The sequence below is a fragment of the Microcaecilia unicolor genome, chromosome 5, assembly GCF_901765095.1.
Source record: "Microcaecilia unicolor chromosome 5, aMicUni1.1, whole genome shotgun sequence".
NCBI classification, from domain to species: Eukaryota; Metazoa; Chordata; class Amphibia; order Gymnophiona; family Siphonopidae; genus Microcaecilia; species Microcaecilia unicolor.
Window position 1 is genome coordinate 358724630 of NC_044035.1, and position 19467 is coordinate 358744096.

A 19467-nucleotide genomic window follows, 5' to 3' on the forward strand; every position below is an offset into this window, starting at 1 on the left:
CAGGTGTCAACTGGTGTGCCAATGTTTTATAGCAGCAACCAGTCCTAGAGGCCTGCGTGTATGCAGGTCCCTGGAGCACTTTTAGTGGGTACAGCAGTGCACTTCAGCCAGGTGGCCCCAGGCCCATCCCACCCCCCCCCCCCCCCCCCACCTGTAACACTTGTGCTGGTAAATGGGAGGCCTCCAAAACCCACTGTACCCACATGTAGGTGCCCCCTTCACCCCTAAGAGCTATGGTAGTGTTGTACATTTGTGGGTTTTGGGGGAGGGGGGTTGGGTGCTCAGCACCCGTGGTAAGGGAGCTATGCATGTGGGAGCTTTTTCTGAAGTCCACCGCACTGACCTAGGGTGCCCAGTTGGTGTCCTGGCATATCAGGGGGGCCAGTGTACTACCAATCCTGGCCCCTCCCACGACCAAATGGCTCGGATTAGGACGTTTTTGAGCTGGGCGTTTTTAGTTTCCATTATCGCTAAAAAAAAACAAACGCCCAGCTCAAAAACATCCATTTTTTCGAAAATTCGGTTCGGCCCGCCCCTTCACGGGCCCGTTCTCGGAGATAAACGCCCATGGAGATAGGCGTTTCCGTTCAATTATGCCCCTCCACGTGGTGTCATTTATTTGATTGACCTGAGATCATTTTACAGCGATGTGTAAGTCTAGTAGCGCTATAGAAATGATAAATAGTAGTATTTTTATAACTAGCCCTCTCCACCTTTTGTTTTTTTTGTACCAACCTTATTTATCCATTTGCACCTTTTTTTACCCATATAACCTCTGTTTTTATAACCCTTTTATTAGCTGTGGTCCTTTTAACTGCTGTTTTTAATGGAACTAACTTTTAGTGAGTTGCAGGTTTTTGTCATAAGTTAGCATTTTTGGTACCTTTTTAAATGTATCTTTTTAACAGATTTTATACATATTTTGTTTTTTGACCCTACCCACCCCCTCTTTTTCTTTTTTTCAACAGCTGTAGTCCCTTAGTTGCTGTTTTTTTTATGCCCTTATGTGCCAACATGGGAAATTTAATGTTTTTTATCATTTTATTGTTTATATATTTCTCTTAGTGATATGTTTTTAACCGTGTATTCTGTTATTATGCTTATAACCAGTTATCTCTTTAGCCGGTTATCATTTTTAACCGTTTTTATTAGGGACAACACACGTGGTTTTCCCGCCGGCTTACTGCTTATGGATATTGATTTGAGACCTATTTAAGTATACTTAACGCAGCCACGCATCCGATCCTTTACGTCTTATGACGACATTGTGTTGGATTTTGCAGCTCTACTGCTCTTCGGTAAGGTAACTGGTTCTTATCGTGTTAGTGTTTAGGGATTACAGGTTATTATTATTTTAACCTGTTAATGGTTTTTACTGTTTACATTATACTTTTAACATGGTGTCTGTTATGTTTAAGGGAATAGGACTTGATATACCACCTTTCTGTGGTTTTTTAGCACTTTTTAATATATATACTAGTAAAACAGGCCCGTTTCTGACACAAATGAAACGGGCGCTAGCAAGGTTTTTCTCGCAGTATGTATGTTTGAGAGAGTGTGTGTGAGAGTGACTGTGTGTGAGAGAGAGAGAGAGAGTGAATGTGAGAGTGACTGTGTGTGAGAGAGAGAGTGAATGTGAGCGTGTGTGTGTGTGACAGAGAGTGAGACTTCTGGGTGTGTGTGTCTCCCCTGCTCCCCCTCCAGCCACCCAGTGATTCTCCTCTCTCCTCTGCCCCCCTCTGTAGCCACCCAGCGATTCTCCTCTCTCCCCTGCCCCCCTTCCAGCCACCCAGTGATTCTCCTCTGTCCCCTGCCCCCCTCCAGCCACCCAGCGATGCTCCTGTCTCCCCTGCCCCCCCCCCCTCCAGCCACCCAGCGATGCTCCTGTCTCCCCTGCCCCCCCTCCAGCCACCTAGCGATTGTCCTCGCTCCCCTGCCCCCCCTCCAGCCACCCAGCGATTGTCCTCTCTCCCCTCCCCCCCCCCCCCTCCAGCCACCCATCGAGTCTCCTCGCTCCCCTGTTTACCTCCGTCGAAGCGGCCGTGTCTTTGAAAGCCCTGCCCGTTTGTACCCTTCCCTTCGAATTTGTTCCCTCAGAGTCCTGCCTTCTGACGTAATTTCCTCTTTCCATGAGGGCAGGACTCTGAGGGAACGAACTGGAAGGAAAGGCTATAGACTTTGAGGTTGTGCCTCGTGCTGCTATCCTGTGGTTGGTCAGTGCTGTTTCTGACAAACCCGGAAGTACGTGATGTCATTACAGCAGGAGCACGAACCTTTCAAAATTCACTGCCACGGAGTCAGCATCAGAACGTTGGAGGTGCTTTTTATTATATAGGATATTTTTTTGTTTCTTAGTTCTTAATCTTTTCTGTGCAGTTCAATGTTTGCCACATAAGCTAATGGGGATAATATTTCTTCACAGCTGGCCATGCGTTTGCTTTGTACACATACATATGCATGATACGCAAGGTACCTTACACAGAGCAGTGACTTAACTGAGATGGGTTACTGTGTATCTTAACTCTACATCGTGCTCAAGTGCTTCCAGTGTTTGTTAGCCTACATCATACATTTAAGAAGGAAGGTTCCTGTGTATTTTGTCTAACACCAAAATAACAGATATGTCATCAACAAATGCTACAGTTTTCACCAACCTGCTGGTGAATAGCTACCCCATGTATATGGGATGAAACCTAATATTCTGCAGCGGAGGTTCTAAAAAAGGACAAATAAGGGGGGAAGGGGACACCGCCGCCGTGTACCACCACAATTCGTTAAAAAACTGGAAAGAAATAACTCCATTGGACAACAGCAAATTTTCTTAAGCTAAATACTCGGGAAAACAAAATTACTTTGGTTTGGCGATCAACAAAAAGTTGCTTCTGAAAGCGTGGTTCTCCTTTCCAGGAACATCTTTACAGTTGATAGTAAGTCCAGAGTACTGGGGATAATATTGGATTTTAAGGCATCTTATTGTTTAGTATAGAGCTGTTTGGTTTTGCAGATCATCCAGCTTTGTATATATTTATTTATTGCATTTGTATCCCACATTTTCCCACCATATGGCAGGTTCAATATGGCTTACATGTTGCTAAAAAGGCGGTTACAAAATTTAGATTTGTAGAAGTCTAGTACATAATACAGAAGTACAATAAACGCTTAGGTTACATATATCCATATTTTCAAGGCACTTAGCCTTCCAAAGTTCCATAGATTTCTATGGAACTTTGGAAGGCTAAGTGCTTTGAAAATATGCCTCATAAGTACATAAGTAATGCCATACTGAGAAAAGACCAAGGGTCTATCGAGCCCAGCATCCTGTCCATGACAGCGGCCAATCCAGGCCAAGAGCACCTGGCAAGCTTCCCAAACGTACAAACATTCTGTACATGTTATTCCTGGAATTGTGGATTTTTCCCAAGTCCATTTAGTAGTGGTTTATGGACTTGTCCTTTAGGAAACCGTCTAACCCCTTTTTAAACTCTGCCAAGCTAACCGCCTTCACCATGTTCTCCGGCAACAAATTCCAGAGTTTAATTATACGTTGGGTGAAGAAAACTTTACTCCAATTTGTTTTAAATTTACTACACTGTAGTTTAATCGCATGCCCCCTAGTCCTAGTATTTTTGGAAAGCGTGGACGCTTCACATCCACCTGTTCCCCTCATTATTTTATATACCTCTATCATGTCTCCCCTCTGCCGTCTCTTCTCCAAGTTGAAAAGCCCTAGCCTCCTTAGTCTTTCTTCATAGGGAAGTCCTTATCAGTTGGCTTTGAAAAGGTTTAAGATTTTTCATAGCACCTTCAAACTCTTCTCCGGGGAAAGAGCAGATTTTAGATGCAGTGGGTAAGTTGTTTTTCCAAGGTACCATGCAACCCACTAATTCCAACTAATACCGTATTGTGACTTGCTGCTGGAATAAGCCCCCCCCCCCCCCAAAAAAAAAAAAAAAATGCCCTAAAATCCCTTCCTTGTGATCTTCAGTCTAAGATGTCCATCACCTTCCAAGAATTGGAAGAGTATGGTAAACAGTTCATTTGCTCTGCCTTCATTATTTTTGAAACCTCTTCTCATAGAGTAGGAATCGCATGTGTCTGGGCTTCAGGTTTGAGAGAGGTCATACATGAGTCTTTAATAGGTGCTCTTTGTAAAGGGGAGATTGTCTTTGGTGAAAAAGGTCAAAGATCATGAATGTTGTTAAAGCTAACTGTACAGAAATCCAGGTACTATCCAGAGAAGGTCTAGATCGCAACTTGACTAAGAAATTGCACAGCCCATAAGACGTTAAGCCATACTACTGATCCATCATTAACTACCATATCATAAATGTCATATGCAGTGTTCAGGTCTACAGTTATTCAGTCAGCCATACTAACAGAGAATGAAGGGAACCTAAGCATGATTCATCAGGGGAAAAAATGCCCAGTTTAGGATTTGTCAAAATGGCAGTAGGGAAGCACATTTCACATTTTTCAAAATAATAAATTTGATAAGGTCACTCCTCTGCTGGTTGGTCTTCACTGGTTTCCATTGAAAGCTAGGATTATTTATAAAAGTTTCTTGTTTGGTTTTTGTAACTGCTTCATGGTTCAGCTTTAGTTTATTTGTATGATTTACTTTTTCATTCTTCTTCTCAGTTAACATTTAAACTTAAGAACAAAAATATTCTTCCTTATTCTTCGATTTCATCATTTAATGTCTAAAAGAAATGATGACCAATCGTATTCTTTTCAGGCTGCTTTTTATTGGAATTCTTTGCAATCGGTTTAAGACTTGAAAATTCTTGTGCTTTATTTCGTAAAAATCTTAGGACTGTTTTGTATGAATGTTGTATGCTTTGTTATTCTGCGTTTTGTTTTATTATGTATTTCTTATTTTGTATACTACCTTGGACCTTCTTTAGGAACTGGCAGTTAGTAACTACCAGGGTAGATTAGTAAGTAGAGTCAGAGCAAAAGATAACTAATGACAAATTGGTAGTAAAATTTACATGCAGCAGTTATCAGCTTCAAATCTCCATCATCCAAAAAGATTCAGTCTCTGCTTAGAGTGAGAGCCACAGAAATTGTTCCAATCTCCAAGTTGCACTGGGATATTTCCTCATACCAAGGAACCGGAGGGCTTATGGCCCAGTGCTGGAGCTCGGAAGACTCCATTCACAAGAAGAAGTTAAGAATGCAAATTTTGGGGATCATTCTTCTGCTGTTTAGTCCAGTGACCCAGGGGTGTAGCCAGAACTTGACTGGGGGACCAGAGCCCCAAGATGGGGGGGGCCACATTTTGGCCCTCCCTCCTGCCGCCACTTCCGCCCCCTCGTGGCCACTACTGCCTCCCCATTGCCGCCATCCTGCTGCTTCTGCCCCCTGTCACCGCTTCCCCCTGTCCCCTTGCCACTGCGAAGGTACCTTGGCTGTCAGGGGTCCCCAACCCCCATAGCTATGCCACTGAAATGACCAGCAAGCCTCTTTGGAACTCAAAGACGCTTACATTCACTTCCCAAGTTGCTGCAGCCAGAGAACAGCCGTTTAACTTTAAATCCAGTATTTTTCTGGGTGTCTCATTCAGAGCTGTGGGTTTGAATAATTATTTTGTGCTCGTTTGTCTTGAGAAAATTTACCCCCTGATAATCAGTTTCCCTTGTTTTGTTTTTCTTTTTTTGTGGTTTTTAAAAGAAAAAGAATGGAATAGAGCAAACCACGTAGTTGAATCTGATTTTGTATATAGTGTTTTTAAAATAAATTTAAAAAACACTTCATGCAAGCACAGCTGTATGTACAGGTTCTAAAGAAGGAATAAGGCTATAGCCACTTGCAAGAATCTTTATCTTGGGAGTCGGTGTATGACTGACACATTTTGCATGTTCATGGGACAAGACATTGCTTACCTGTAATGGAGGTTTGCTGTGGACAGCAGGATGTCAGCCACAAAAACCCTCCAGCTATCCCCTTTTTGGCTGCAGCTACCTACAGCTAAAGTTGACAGAACAGGAGAGCCAAGCTAGGGGCAGGAACGATAGCACATGCTCAGAAAAGTCTTCAAGGCTTTTCTGGGCGCTTGGAGAGCAAGTTGACTCAAATGGCAGATGAAATTTAATGTGGGCAAATGCAAAGTGATGCACATTGGGAAGAATAATCCAAATCATACTTACCTGATGCTAGAGTCTATCTTAGGAGTCAGCGCTCAAGAAAAACATCTAGGTGTCATTGTAGACAATATGGTAAAATCTTTTGCCCAGTGTGTGGCAGGAGCCAAAAAAGCAAACAGGATGCTAGGATTTATTAGGAAAGGGATGGTTAATATGACCAAGACTATTATAATGCCTCTGTATCATTCCATGGTACGACCTCATCTTGACTATTGCGTTCAGTTTTGGTCGCCCTATCTAAAAAAAAAAAAAGATATAACAGAATTAGAAAAGGTTCTAAGAAGAATCTGGAACTCCTCCCATATGAGGAAAGGCTAAAAAGGCTAGCGCTCTTCAGCTTGGAAAAGAGATTGCTGGGAGGGAGGGTGGGAAATATGATTGAGGTCTATAAAATCCTGAGTGGTGTAGAACGAGTAGAAGTGAATCGATTTTTCACTCTTTCAAAAAGTACAAAGACCAAGGGACACGCAATGAAATGAGATGGAAAATACTTTTAAAACAAATAGGAGGAAATATTTTTTAACTGAAAGAATAGTTAAGCTCTGGAACTCGCTGCCGGAGGATGTGGTAACAACAGTTAGCCTATCTAAGTTTAAAAAAGGTTTGAACAAGTTCCTGGAGGAAAAGTCCATGGTCTGTTGTTTTAGGTATTCATTGGGAAGCCGCTCCTTGCCCTGGGATTGGTAGCATGGAATGTTTCTATTCTTGAGATTCCACATGGAATCTTGTTACTCTTTAGGATTCCAGAATCTTGCTATTCTTTGGGGTTGTACATGGAATGTTGCTACTCTTTGAGATTCCACATGGAATCTTGTTACTCTTTAGGATTCCAGAATCTTGCTATTCTTTGGGGTTGTACATGGAATGTTGCTAGTATTTGGGTTTCTGCCAGATACTTGTGACCTGGATTGGCCACCGTTGGAAGCAGGATACTGGGCTAGATGGACCATTGGTTTGACCCTATATGGTTATTTTTATGTTCTTATTTGCTGTTGAATGGGATCAGCAGTATGTGGCTGACTTATCCTGATGGCCATGGAGAACACCTGTTACAGGTAAGCAGCTTGGCTTTCATGAACTAAAGGAGAATAATGCATGCTGGGATTCCTCACTCTCCATTCTACAGCCTACTGGAATGATTGCATGGTCCTCCACTCCTCCCAAGTCAGAGGATCCTCTTCTCTTCCTTCCCCAGCAGGACTTAAGCTCACAGAGTGCTAATTAACTGAACTAAGCTGCATTTGTTTTCTTTTCCTTCCAGGACAAGTCATCCATCCAATGAAAGCAGTTTATCTCTCTTTTTCCGATCTCTGTTGCCAAATTTTAACGTGCAGGTACGTTTAAAGAATTTCCCATTACTTTAGCAAGTGTGTGTTAGCTTCCTCTACCCTGATTGGGCGCGGGCAGTAATGAATCCATGAGGGACAGAGTATAAACCAGGAAACTGTTTTTGATAAGCAACTGAATTTCTCCAAATATTTAAAATCTGCTGTAAAATAATAATGGGTCTGTAAGCATTTTTAGTGGTACTGTCTGTAGGAGACTTATCTGTAAAGTGGTATCCACTATATGAATAGTCTGATCCTATACCGTATACCGTGTGTTTTTCTAACCTTGCAACTACAGGACAACCACAGGACATGTTTCAGCTGCTTTCCTGAAATACAAGTGTGGAGTGGAGGAGTAGCCTAGTGGATTTTGCAGGGGGCTCAGATCCTGGGGAACTGGGTTTGATTCCTACTGCAGTTCCTTGTGACTCTGGGCAAGTCACTTAACCCTCCATTGCTCCAGGTATAATATTTAGATTGTGAGCCACTAGAGACAGAAAGTACCTGCCTGCATATAATAATTGTAAACTGCTTTCTTCACGTTGATTGTACCACAGAAAGGTGGAATATCAAATACCATTACCCTTACAAGTAATTCAGAGTGTTCTTCCCATTTGGGATTCTGATGAATTGGGGTGTGCAGGCCAAAATGTTTTCTTTTCCATTGTTGTTTATGGCCTTTTTATTGTTTTAATCAGGTTTTTACCTCTTTTTTTTTTTTTTTTTTTGTTCTGGGGCCATGCTGCCAATCACAATAATGCATACTGTTTTTCAGTATTGTATCTAGTGATAAATATTGCCCCTTATCAAGCAATAGTGAGCATTGGTGATACTACTGCAATGCACTGTACGCTGGCTGCAAAGAACAGACTATCAAAAATGTCCAAACAGCCCAGAATACTGCCGCAAGACTCATATTTGGAAAAACTAAATATGAAAGTGCAAAACCCCTAAGAGAGAAACTTCACTGGCTCCCACTTAAGGAACGCATTGCGTTCAAGATCTGCACGATTGTACACAAAATCATTCACGCAGACGCCCCAATCTACATGCTAAACCTCGTGGACCTACCTTCCAGAAACGCCACAAGATCATCCCGCAAATTTCTCAATCTGCACTTCCCCAGCTGTAAAGGACTAAAATACAAGCTGATGCATGCAACTACCTTCTCTTACATGAGCATGCAGTTATGGAATGCATTACCTACAGACCTGAAAACAATCGACGAAATAACTAACTTTCGCAAATCTCTGAAGACATATTTCTTCAACAAGGCCTACAAAGAGAACCTATAGCCTCACTGATCCACTTCACCAACCCACCCAGTTTGAAAGTCCACCTTCTATACTTATCTCCTAATCACTTCCTTCTTTCTTCTCTTTCTAAATCTCTACACCTTACTAATAACTGTATCTGATAGCCTGGAATGACAATGTAATAACAAAATTATGTAAGCCACATTGAGCCTGTGGGATACAAATGCAACAAATAAATACCACTGTAAAAAAAAAATAATAATCTCAAATTGTGTTTTATTTTCTGTTTTGGGTAAAAATGACATACGACATGGGAAATGTTTCAGTTGCATGTACATTTCTTATGATAAGCAACCTGTAAGGTAAAACGAGGAATGAGTCTATGTGTGTCTGTGTCTGGGGCGGTCTGGCTGGAGTCATGAAAAGACAATTAGGTTCTATGAATACAAAAAGTTTAGTCAGTCATCCCCTCTACAAGCAGGCCGTCAGCAGTCTGCGCTTCCCCTGATAGGAGAAGTGAATAGTGTAAATTTGAAACTAGTCTTTAGAACCCAACATGTGATTCTTAGCTGTTTATAAATTGTAAGTGTCGATGTTTATTTTCCAGCTAAGTAAGAGTTCTTGAGAGCACAAAATATCAGTGTTTTGTTGGTGCTTTTTCAGTACATAAAAGGCACAAAACAGAGTGGAGGATCCAGGGAAAGTGAAGGGAGGGGTGAAGCAGCACTCGAGGGTTTTCAGTGTTCTTCCAATAAAGACCTATTTTACTTGCTTTCTGGGGGGGGGGGGGCATTTCCCCTTCCTCTATTTGCAAAGTCATGCATGTCTGTGAGCGCATATAGATACAACCTGACACTTGGCCTTAGTGAATGAAGTAGTCTCAGAAGCAAAGGTGTTCTTTCTTATCCTTAGATCCAAGCTCACTATGCCCTAAATAATAGAAAGAACTAAGTTCACAACCAAGGCATTTGATGTGCTTGAGCACAACGAGCTCTGGACTTGCCTGGAGGAGATGGGCACACCACCACATCTGATTGAACTCATAAGATCACTCTAGCAAGATCAAGAAGCTACAGTCTGAACGTCATATGGAAACAAAGATTGGTTCAAGATTGGAAAGGACACATGACAAGGATGCATTCTGTCACCAGCAGCATTCAACATATATGCTGAAACCGTCATGCGCTGAGCAGGCCTGGATGAGTCCAAGATTGGCGTGAAAATAGGTGGCAGAAACATCAGCAACCTCCGATATGCTGATGATACCACCCCGCTGGTTGAAAACAAGAAGGATCTTGAACATCTGATCAGGAAAGTCAAAGAAGAAAGTGATAAGGTTGGACTGCACCTGAACATCAAAAAGACAAAGATCATGACAGCAGCAAAAAAAAAAATGTGAACGTTGACATCAAGATCAACAATGAAGAAAGTGAAGTTGTCAAAGATTTCATCTTTCTTGGCTCAAAAATTAATCACGATGGTGAGTGCACCCCTGAGATCAAGAGATGGCTGACACTTGGAAGAAGTGTGATGGTCAGCATAAACAATATCTGGAAGAGCAAGGACATCAGCCTGGTAACCAAATGTAGACTGGTCAGCGCAATCATCTTCCCAATAGCAACATATGGCTGCTGAGAAAGGCAGGCGAAAAATTGATGCATTTGAATTATGGTGCTGGAGACAACTGTTATGCATCCTACGGACAGCCAAAATAACAAACCAAGCAGTTCTGGAACGTATCAAACCAAAATCTCGCTGGAGACAAAGGTAGCAAAACAAAAGCTCTCCTATTTTGGTCACATCATGGCCCCAGCATTGTTTCGCTGGCTCCACATTGACAAGAAGCTGGGGCCATGAAATCATAACAATGGGGATAACAGTGTTATGTGCGACTCACCCCCAAGGCTAGAATGTACATAATTGGCACAGCTGAAATCCATGATTTCTGTATAAAAAGGGGCTCTTATCTGAGGCAAAAGGCTGCTGTGTTGACGTTCCATCCAAGGAGCAGACTGCGCTGAAGCTGACTGAACATCTGAGGAACACGCTTCCATCTGCTAGAAGTTTGTATCAGGTTATATGTGTGCCATGTACGTTTGTATTACGGTTTCATAAACAATGTACAATTTGCCAGCCACAACGTCTGTCCAGCTGCAAGGGTAATTCCAAGAGACATGACATCAATGCTAATGTTATTCTAGCACATCCGGGATTCTTGTCAGCAGTCTTCACCTGTATGCAAGGTCACAGCTCCAGCAAATAACAGGGTTTAGCAACAAAAATTGGAATAACTGAGTCTGCACCTGATGGTCTGGTTGCTAATTCTGGATAGTGCCATATATTATAATCCCATATATCTTTTCTGTATAGGAACACATATAGTGCTTGTTTCGCTCCTACAAGTTCAGGGACTGGGAGTGAAGACATGATAAAGTGTGTTTCATTACAGTGATAGGGGCTGCATGAAGGTCTGGGCCTTTCTGTGGGTATCTGTTTAGCGATGGACTTTCTCCAGTAGGCGCTGTCATTTGGGCAACATGAGGTCTGCTTCACAGAACATTCAATACAGTTGGGGAAACAGACTGCCAATGCATGACTAATAGCAAACAGCTAACAGGATTTCTATCTATTCTACAGAAAATTCCGTGAATAACACAGTTCATAAGAAAAATGGAAGAGTCTGTCCTTCAATATAAATATAGCTCTTTCAGAAACCTTTTTTGAAAAGATAGATCAAAGGTGATTAGCAGTTTCTTCGAAAGACTGTGTTTTCTTTTCTATTTTTTTTTTTTATTTTAACGAGGTCTTTGTTACAGTGAACAAAGAGAAATACTTCCAAGTACAATGCACAATCTGCTCAAGGGAAAAACACAACATGTTCTTGAAGCTAAGAAAACCTCTAATATGTATAGTCTTGTTTTAATTAAACAATATTAAAGAAAAAGGAAAAATAGAAACAAAGGAGGAAGAAGGGAAAACAAAGGTAAAGGAAGACACTGGAGCCCTAAAAGTATAATAACACAAGAAAAGACAAAACTGGAATTACGCACAGATCACCAATCCTTTACCCAGGTCTTAAAAGAATTTTGCCTAATAGCAGTTGTCTTCTCCAGTTTATATACAGTATAAAGTCGAGATCTCCACTTAGCTATAAGTGGGACCCCTGGTGTCTTCCAAGCAGCTGCTAAGGTGAAGTCCGATATTTCCGAAGTCCTGGGATCACTCTATTCAACAGGGAAATCCCAGGAAACTCTCAAACCAGTTATCCACAATATTTGGAAGCGGATGGATTTCCAAAATGCAATGGCTTTCGGGCATGACCACCAAATGTTGCCCTGAGCTCCACATCCTCTCCAACATAATGCAGACGTCTGAGGATAACCAACAGTGGAGACGATCTGGGGTAAGTTACCAGTGACAAATAATCTTGCCATTATTCTTGCAGATATTGGAAGCAATAGTAGAGGAGTGGCCTAGTGGTTAGGGTGGTGGACTTTGGTCCTGAGGAACTGAGTTCGATTCCCACTTCAGGCACAGGCAGCTCCTTGTGACTCTGGGCAAGTCACTTAACCCTCCATTGCCCCATGTAAGCCGCATTGAGCCTGCCATGAGTGGGAAAGCGCGGGATACAAATGTAACAAAAATAAAATAGATACTATTGGAGAGATTCTACATGGAATGTTGCTACTATTGGAGATTCTACATGGAATGTTGCTATTCCACTAGTAACATTCCATGTAGAAGGCTGCGCAGGCTTCTGTTTCTGTGAGTCTGACAGAAGCAGAAGCCTGCACGGCCACATTGGTGATCTGCAATGGCCGACTTCTACATGGAATGTTGCTAGTGGAATAGCAACATTCCATATAGAATCTCAAATAGTAGCAACAGTGGAGGAGTGGCCTAGTGGTTAGGGTGGTGGACTTTGGTCCTGGGGAACTGAGGAACTGAGTTCGATTCCCACTTCAGGCACAGGCAGCTCCTTGTGACTCTGGGGAAGTCACTTAACTCTCCATTGCCCCATGTAAGCCGCATTGAGCCTGCCATGAGTGGGAAAGAGCAGGTTACAAATGTAATTTTTAAAAAAATAGCTGTTTTCGTCAGGGGCCATTCAATGGAGTCCCAGTCCTCTGGTGTATATGTAACACCCAGTTTATGTTCCTATTGAAGTCTATGCCTGACGAAAATAGCTATTGCTTCCAATATCCATGAGAATGTCAAGATTATTTTGAAACCATTCAATCGCTGAACGCCCTTGGGCCGCTCTATAATTCACCCAGAGCTCCACTAGCAACATCTTGAAAGAGAACCTGATGGGAAAGCATGAACTTCTTGACCCCCCAAATAAACTTTTTCATTACCTCCTGAAGTGAGGAAGAGAGCCTGATGAGGACCCTTGACTCAAACCAAGACAAGGTCTGATTCACCTTAAATCCTGAGACCCGGGACTAGGCCTGCAGAAAAGACTGTGTTTTCAAAATAAAAACAATCATTGGATTTGACATTTAGATTTAATTGCTCATCTTTGTAAATCCGAGCTCAAGACAAGCTCCATGCTCAAGTAAATGAGTTATTTCTTTGTCCCCACTGCACTCACAATCTAAGTTGTACTTAAGACAATGGAGGGCAGAGTGACTTGCTCAGGGACACAAGGGGTAGCAGTGGCAGAAGGATTTGAACCTGGCTTCTCTGGTTCCCAGTCTGCTGCTCTAACCACTGGCAGTCCTCGTGTTCTTGTAAGTTTTTAGTTTTGTTTTAGTTTTTGTATTGAAGAAATTGTTTTTGTATGAATTTATTATGGATGTTATTTTTGTAAACCACCTAGAATATTAAATAGTGTGGTCTAAATAAATAATCTGAAACAATCCATGTGAGAAAAGGCATTTGTTTTAAAGATTTTTTTTCTAGACCATTAACTTTTTTGGTGATTTTATTAAGGTTGTTATTATTGTTATTATTATTTGTAGCATTTGTATCCCACATTTTCCCACCAATTTGCAGGCTCAATGTGGCTTACATTTGCCGTAATGGCAGTTGCCATTTCCGGGTAACAGAAATTACAAATAGTATTGCGTTAAGGTGCTTACATACATGGTAAACAAACATGGAATATAACATGAATGGAACAGATTATGGTGTATATATACATCACGTGGTTACATATATGGTAGGTACTGAGTAATAAATAGGGTTGTTATGGTAAGAGGCAATTTTGTATGTTTTTTCCCGTAGGCACAGCTATCACCATTATTATTATTATTACTATTTATTTTACAAGGTTTGATACACCGCCAGTCACAAAGTAGCAGCTAGGAGGTTTAGAAATTTTTCAAAAAGTTCATAGCAGAGCAGACAGCTGAAGAAGAGAGGCAAGAGAGACTGAGGGGGTAAAGGATTAGAGAATTCCAGGGTTAAAAACCTGTTGGAAGAGCCATGTTTTGAGAAGTTTCTTAAACGCAAAGTACAAAGGTTCAGTTTTTAGTGCTAGGGGACGTGTATTCCAGAGTTTGGGAGCCACATATGAAAATGCAGTTTCACGAGAAACTGGTAATTGTATACAGGATGTATAAGATGGCCTGAGTCCCCGCCAGTCTCCCTTTCTCTAGTCTCCCCTCCTCTTCCCATCTCCCCTACCTTGTCTTTACCTAGATTCTCAAGTCCCTCACTTTTGGCTTTAGCAGTCTCGCTTCCCAACCACTCCAGCTAGCTCACCCCATGCAAACCAGGGAGCCATATTCCACATAGTTACTCTCTGAACAAGACTTAAAAATATAGGTCGCCAGAGGCATCTGCCATGAGGCTGCTTGGAGGCAAAGAGGGAGTGTCATCCCCCAGCCACTGAGCTTGTTTCTAAGTAGTGGCGGCAGGGTCCATGAAAAGGAGGAGGAGGGGAGCCTGCTTGGCCTGCTGTTTGCAGCCTTTCAGGGGGATTTCATAATGACTTCCCTTCATGCCACCAGCACCAACCTTGGCATCATGGCAGATGAGATGCTTGTGGGGATACTACCTTTTGGTCTTTTGGCTATGATAGGTGGAAGTAAGATGTCTTTTGCTGCTGCAGAGGTGAGCAGACCAGAGCAAGAACAAGCAGGACAGTTCTGTACCACTGCTTCTGACAACTCTAGCAACTGTGTTCATGGCTCTACTGTGTTAACACGCCATCAGCGAGACCTGGCCAACATCTGTTCTTCTTGTTTGAACAGAGTTTGATTCATTGAATTCCTACGTGATTACACAGCTGCTGTGTGTTGTAGAGGGAGCTTAGCCTGTGCTCTTGATGGACTGTGAATTATGGAGGGCCTCAGCCCTGACAGTAAGTGACTGTATCTGGCTGTGTCTTACAGGGGGAGCTCCGGCCTGCTGCTGGTGAAGATGCTGACGCAGGGCGGGACCTGAACCAGGGTGTGAACAGACTGATGGCTGCCATGCGGGATATGCTGGCAAATATCCAATTTCAGGAGCCTCCACGAGAGGATAATCCGGACGCTGAGGGGGACGGGGACTGGGACTGAGCTCTAGACCGATTTTCACTTCTGTTATAATTTAATAAATGGTCAGGATAATGCTGAATATTTGATTTTATTTTTTCTTGTGGACATATTTTTCATGCTTATAAATGTCATGAAATGTTTCTGAAGACATTTTAGAATGGTGGCTCCTTTCAGGGACATAACTAAGACTATATGTATAAATGTGTTTCTGGCTGAAGTGTCATCAAGATTTTACCTTGCTGGTGCAGCAGGAGGCTTAAGAAGTCAGTGGTCTTAAGTTTTGGAGAAAAGGACTGCCCCCTGCACCTCAGGTTTCTAGTTGCTGATTCTTTTGGTCCTTTTAGCTATAATTAATCAGAATTTTTGTGCCCCTTCTCTCTTCTAAAAGTGGTCATGCCTCATGTGTGATCATCTGTCCTACAAGTGCCTTTTTTGTGCCTTCTACTACTACTATTTAGCATTTCTTTAGCGCTACAAGGCGTACGCAGCGCTGCACAAACATAGAAGAAAGACAGTCCCTGCTCAAAGAGCTTACAATCTAATAGACAAAAAATAAATAAGCAAATCAAATCAATTAATGTGAACGGGAAGGAGGAGAGGAGGGTAGGTGGAGGCGAGTGGTTACAAGTGGTTACGAGTCAAAAGCAATGTTAAGGAGGTGGGCTTTCAGTCTAGATTTAAAGGTGGCCAAGGATGGGGCAAGACGTAGGGGCTCAGGAAGTTTATTCCAGGCGTAGGGTGCAGCGAGACAGAAGGCGCGAAGTCTGGAGTTGGCAGTAGTGGAGAAGGGAACAGATAAGAAGGATTTATCCATGGAGCAGAGTGCACGGGAAGGGGTGTGTTCTGATCGGAAGCTACAACCTCATTTTCAACAGAAACAATATACAGCAATATTAAACATCTAGAATAGGACCCTGGCTAGCCCGAGAAACAGGAGCCTGGCAAAACCAGTGAAAATAAAAAATAAAAACCATAAGAATTGCCATACTGGGTCGGACCAAAGGCCCATGTGGCCAATCAAGCAGAATCCCAGGAAGCACCAAGATACCATGCTGCCAACCCACAGGGATAAGAGTGGCTTTGAAATCTTTATGTCCTGCACTTGAAACCTGGGACAAAACCATAGAATTATTAAAAAAAAAAAAAAAAAAAAAAGATATTTTTCCTTGGTTGATTCTTGGACTCAAAGTAACTTTCTAAAACGTAATAAACAAAAAACAAAACTAGTTTGGTTTAGCAATTTTGATAATCTTCATTTGAAATCTTTCCATCTAGATACTGGAGAAATTCTTCAGATTGATAATACAGAAGTTTTTAGGTGTAATGTTAGATTCTAGGCTGACATTGGATGATCAAATTAATGTCTTGGTCAAAAAAATGTTTTTTAGGTTGCACCAGCTACGGGCTGGGCTGTTCACTCATCCTTGAGTATTCAAAGTTTAGATGTCGCATAGGCAATACTTTTACCTTATTTAGATTATTGCAACTCTGTCTGGTGGGATCTCTGCAAAATTGTTAAAAAGGCTACAGTTATACTCCACAACACTGCTGCACAGGGTTAGCAAGTTTGAGAGGACTTCTCCTGTGTTGAAGAAACTTCATTGGCTTCCAATCCATACTAGAACTGTTTTTTAAGATAGCTTGTATGATCTATAAATCTTTAATGGGGCTAAGTACTGTTGGTTTGATGAAGTATTGTGTACTTTCAATGAGCAAAAAGTTTCATTCTGGCTTTTTCAAGTTTTAAGGGGGTGAAATTCTGTGTGTTATTTAGGAGCTGAAATCTGGAATAATTTGCCAATTCAAATTGAAAGAATCTGCTCTTCTTATTTTGAAAATATTTGAGGTAATAGAAATAAAACAAAAACATAGAAAAGAAAATAAGATGATGCCTGTTTTATTGGACTAACAATACATTTTTTGATTAGCTTGTTAAGGTAACCCTTTTTCAGATCAGAGATCAGAAATTTCTGATCTGAAGGAGAGAAGGGTTTTCTTCGAAAGCTAATCAAAAAATGTATTAATCCAATAAAAAAGGTACCGTCTTATTTTCTTTAATATTTTTTTGTTTTATTTCTATTTAAATACCTTTAAAAGTGGACTAACACGGCTACCACGTCAATGAACATTTGAAAACTTAACTGTTTGGGGTGCAAGAATTGCATTAATTTCATTGGTTACTTTTTATTGTGATCAGTGTTGAATCCTATTTAGCTATAAGTACATAAGTACATAAGTACATAAGTAGTGCCATACTGGGAAAGACCAAAGGTCCATCTAGCCCAGCATCCTGTCACCGACAGTGGCCAATCCAGGTCAAGGGCACCTGGCACGCTCCCCAAACGTAAAAACATTCCAGACAAGTTATACCTAAAAATGCGGAATTTTTCCAAGTCCATTTAATAGCAGTCTATGGACTTGTCCTTTAGGAATCTATCTAACCCCTTTTTAAACTCCGTCAAGCTAACCGCCCGTACCACGTTCTCCGGCAACGAATTCCAGAGTCTAATTACACGTTGGGTGAAGAAAATTTTCTCCGATTCGTTTTAAATTTACCACACTGTAGCTTCAACTCATGCCCTCTAGTCCTAGTATTTTTGGATAGCGTGAACAGTCGCTTCACATCCACCCGATCCATTCCACTCATTATTTTATACACTTCTATCATATCTCCCCTCAGCCGTCTCTTCTCCAAGCTGAAAAGCCCTAGCCTTCTCAGCCTCTCTTCATAGGAAAGTCGTCCCATCCCCACTATCATTTTCGTCGCCCTTCGCTGTACCTTTTCCAATTCTACTATATCTTTTTTGAGATACGGAGACCAGTACTGAACACAATACTCCAGGTGCGGTCGCTTTCACCACATCCTCCAGCAATGAAGTCCTGTTTGTTTTAAAAGTATTACCATATAACTTCAAGGAGTTTCCCCCCCCTTAGTCTTTGTACTTCAGGAAAGAGTAAACATCATGAAGTGATATAAAGGCATTGTAATATTTTTGTTTTATTTTCTATTCCTTTCCTAAAATTTCCTATCATTCTGTTTCCTTTTTTGGCCTCCGCTGCGCACTCAACAGATTTCAAATTGTTGCCCACAATGACACTTAGATCTGTTTCTTAGGTGGTGATACCTGATGTGGAATCTAGCATCATGTATATATCATTTGGGTTATTTTTCCCCAATGTGCATCACTTTGCACTTATCCACATTAACATTTTATTTGCTGTTTGGATATCTGGTCTTCCAGCCTCCCAAGATCTTCCTTCAATTTCACACAATCTGCATTCGGTTTAACAACTATTCAAAGTTTTGTCATCTACAAATTTGATCTCTCATTGTTCCCATTTCCAGATTATTTATTAATATTAAAAACGCTGGTCCCGGTGCAGATCCTTAGTGGCACTCCACTTTTCACCTTCCTCCATTGAGAGAACCAGTCACTCAACCCTACTCTTTCTTTTTAACCAGTTCCTAATCCACAACAGAATGTTGCCTCCTATCCTATGGATTTTTTAACATTTTCTTAGGAGTCTCGCATAAGGGGCTTTGTCAAAAACTTTCTGAACATTTAGTTACACTACATAAATGGCTCACCTTTAACTACATGTTTATTCAGGCCTTTAAAAAAAAATGTAGCAGATCGGTGAGGCAAAATTTCCCGTAGCTGAATCCATGTTGACTCTGTCCCACTAAACCATGTTTGTCTTTGTTTAGTAATTTTGTTCTTTTTAATAATTTCTGCTATTTTTCCTAGCACTGACATCAGGCTTTTACCAGTCAGTAGTTTGTCAAATCACCCCTGAAACCCTTTTGAAAAATTGGCAGGTTACAGATTACTAATAATAGATCATCAATTTCATTTTTGAGTTTTCAGTAAGGCCCGTTTCTCAGAGCAATGAAACGGGCGCTAGCTTGTTTGGGGGAGGGGGGGGTGACTCACATACGGAGAGCAGGAGCATGGCCATCAAAATGGATTTCTTCTGTCAGCGCTGTTCGTGTTGTCGGTGCTGCAGTGTGAGCGGTTATGTCTTCATTGGTGCTGGTGCTCCGTTTCGTCCAGTGTCAGTGCTCCGCCCTCATTGTCATCACGTAGTGACGCGAGGGCGGGGCACACACTGATGGGGAAAGCGGCTATCTCGACGCTTCAACTTCCAGTGGTGGCTTCATTTAGAACGTTGGGGTTGTGAATTATATAGGTAGATTTGTTACATTTGTACCCCACATTTCCCACCTATTTGCAGACTCAATGTGGCT

At 41.7% G+C, this 19467-nt stretch overlaps 1 protein-coding gene across 1 annotated transcript in view; it reads left to right on the plus strand.

Annotated features, from left to right (window-relative positions):
• Nucleotides 1–15270, plus strand: part of TCF25 (transcription factor 25) — a 66886-nt gene extending 51616 nt beyond the window's left edge. The window contains exons 17-18 of the mRNA XM_030204618.1: nt 7408–7480; nt 15072–15270. Of these exons, the coding sequence (XP_030060478.1) occupies nt 7408–7480; nt 15072–15239 (241 nt within the window). The 3' untranslated portion in view covers nt 15240–15270. The remainder of the gene's footprint in view (nt 1–7407; nt 7481–15071) is intronic.
• Nucleotides 15271–19467: the final 4197 nt, after the last annotated feature.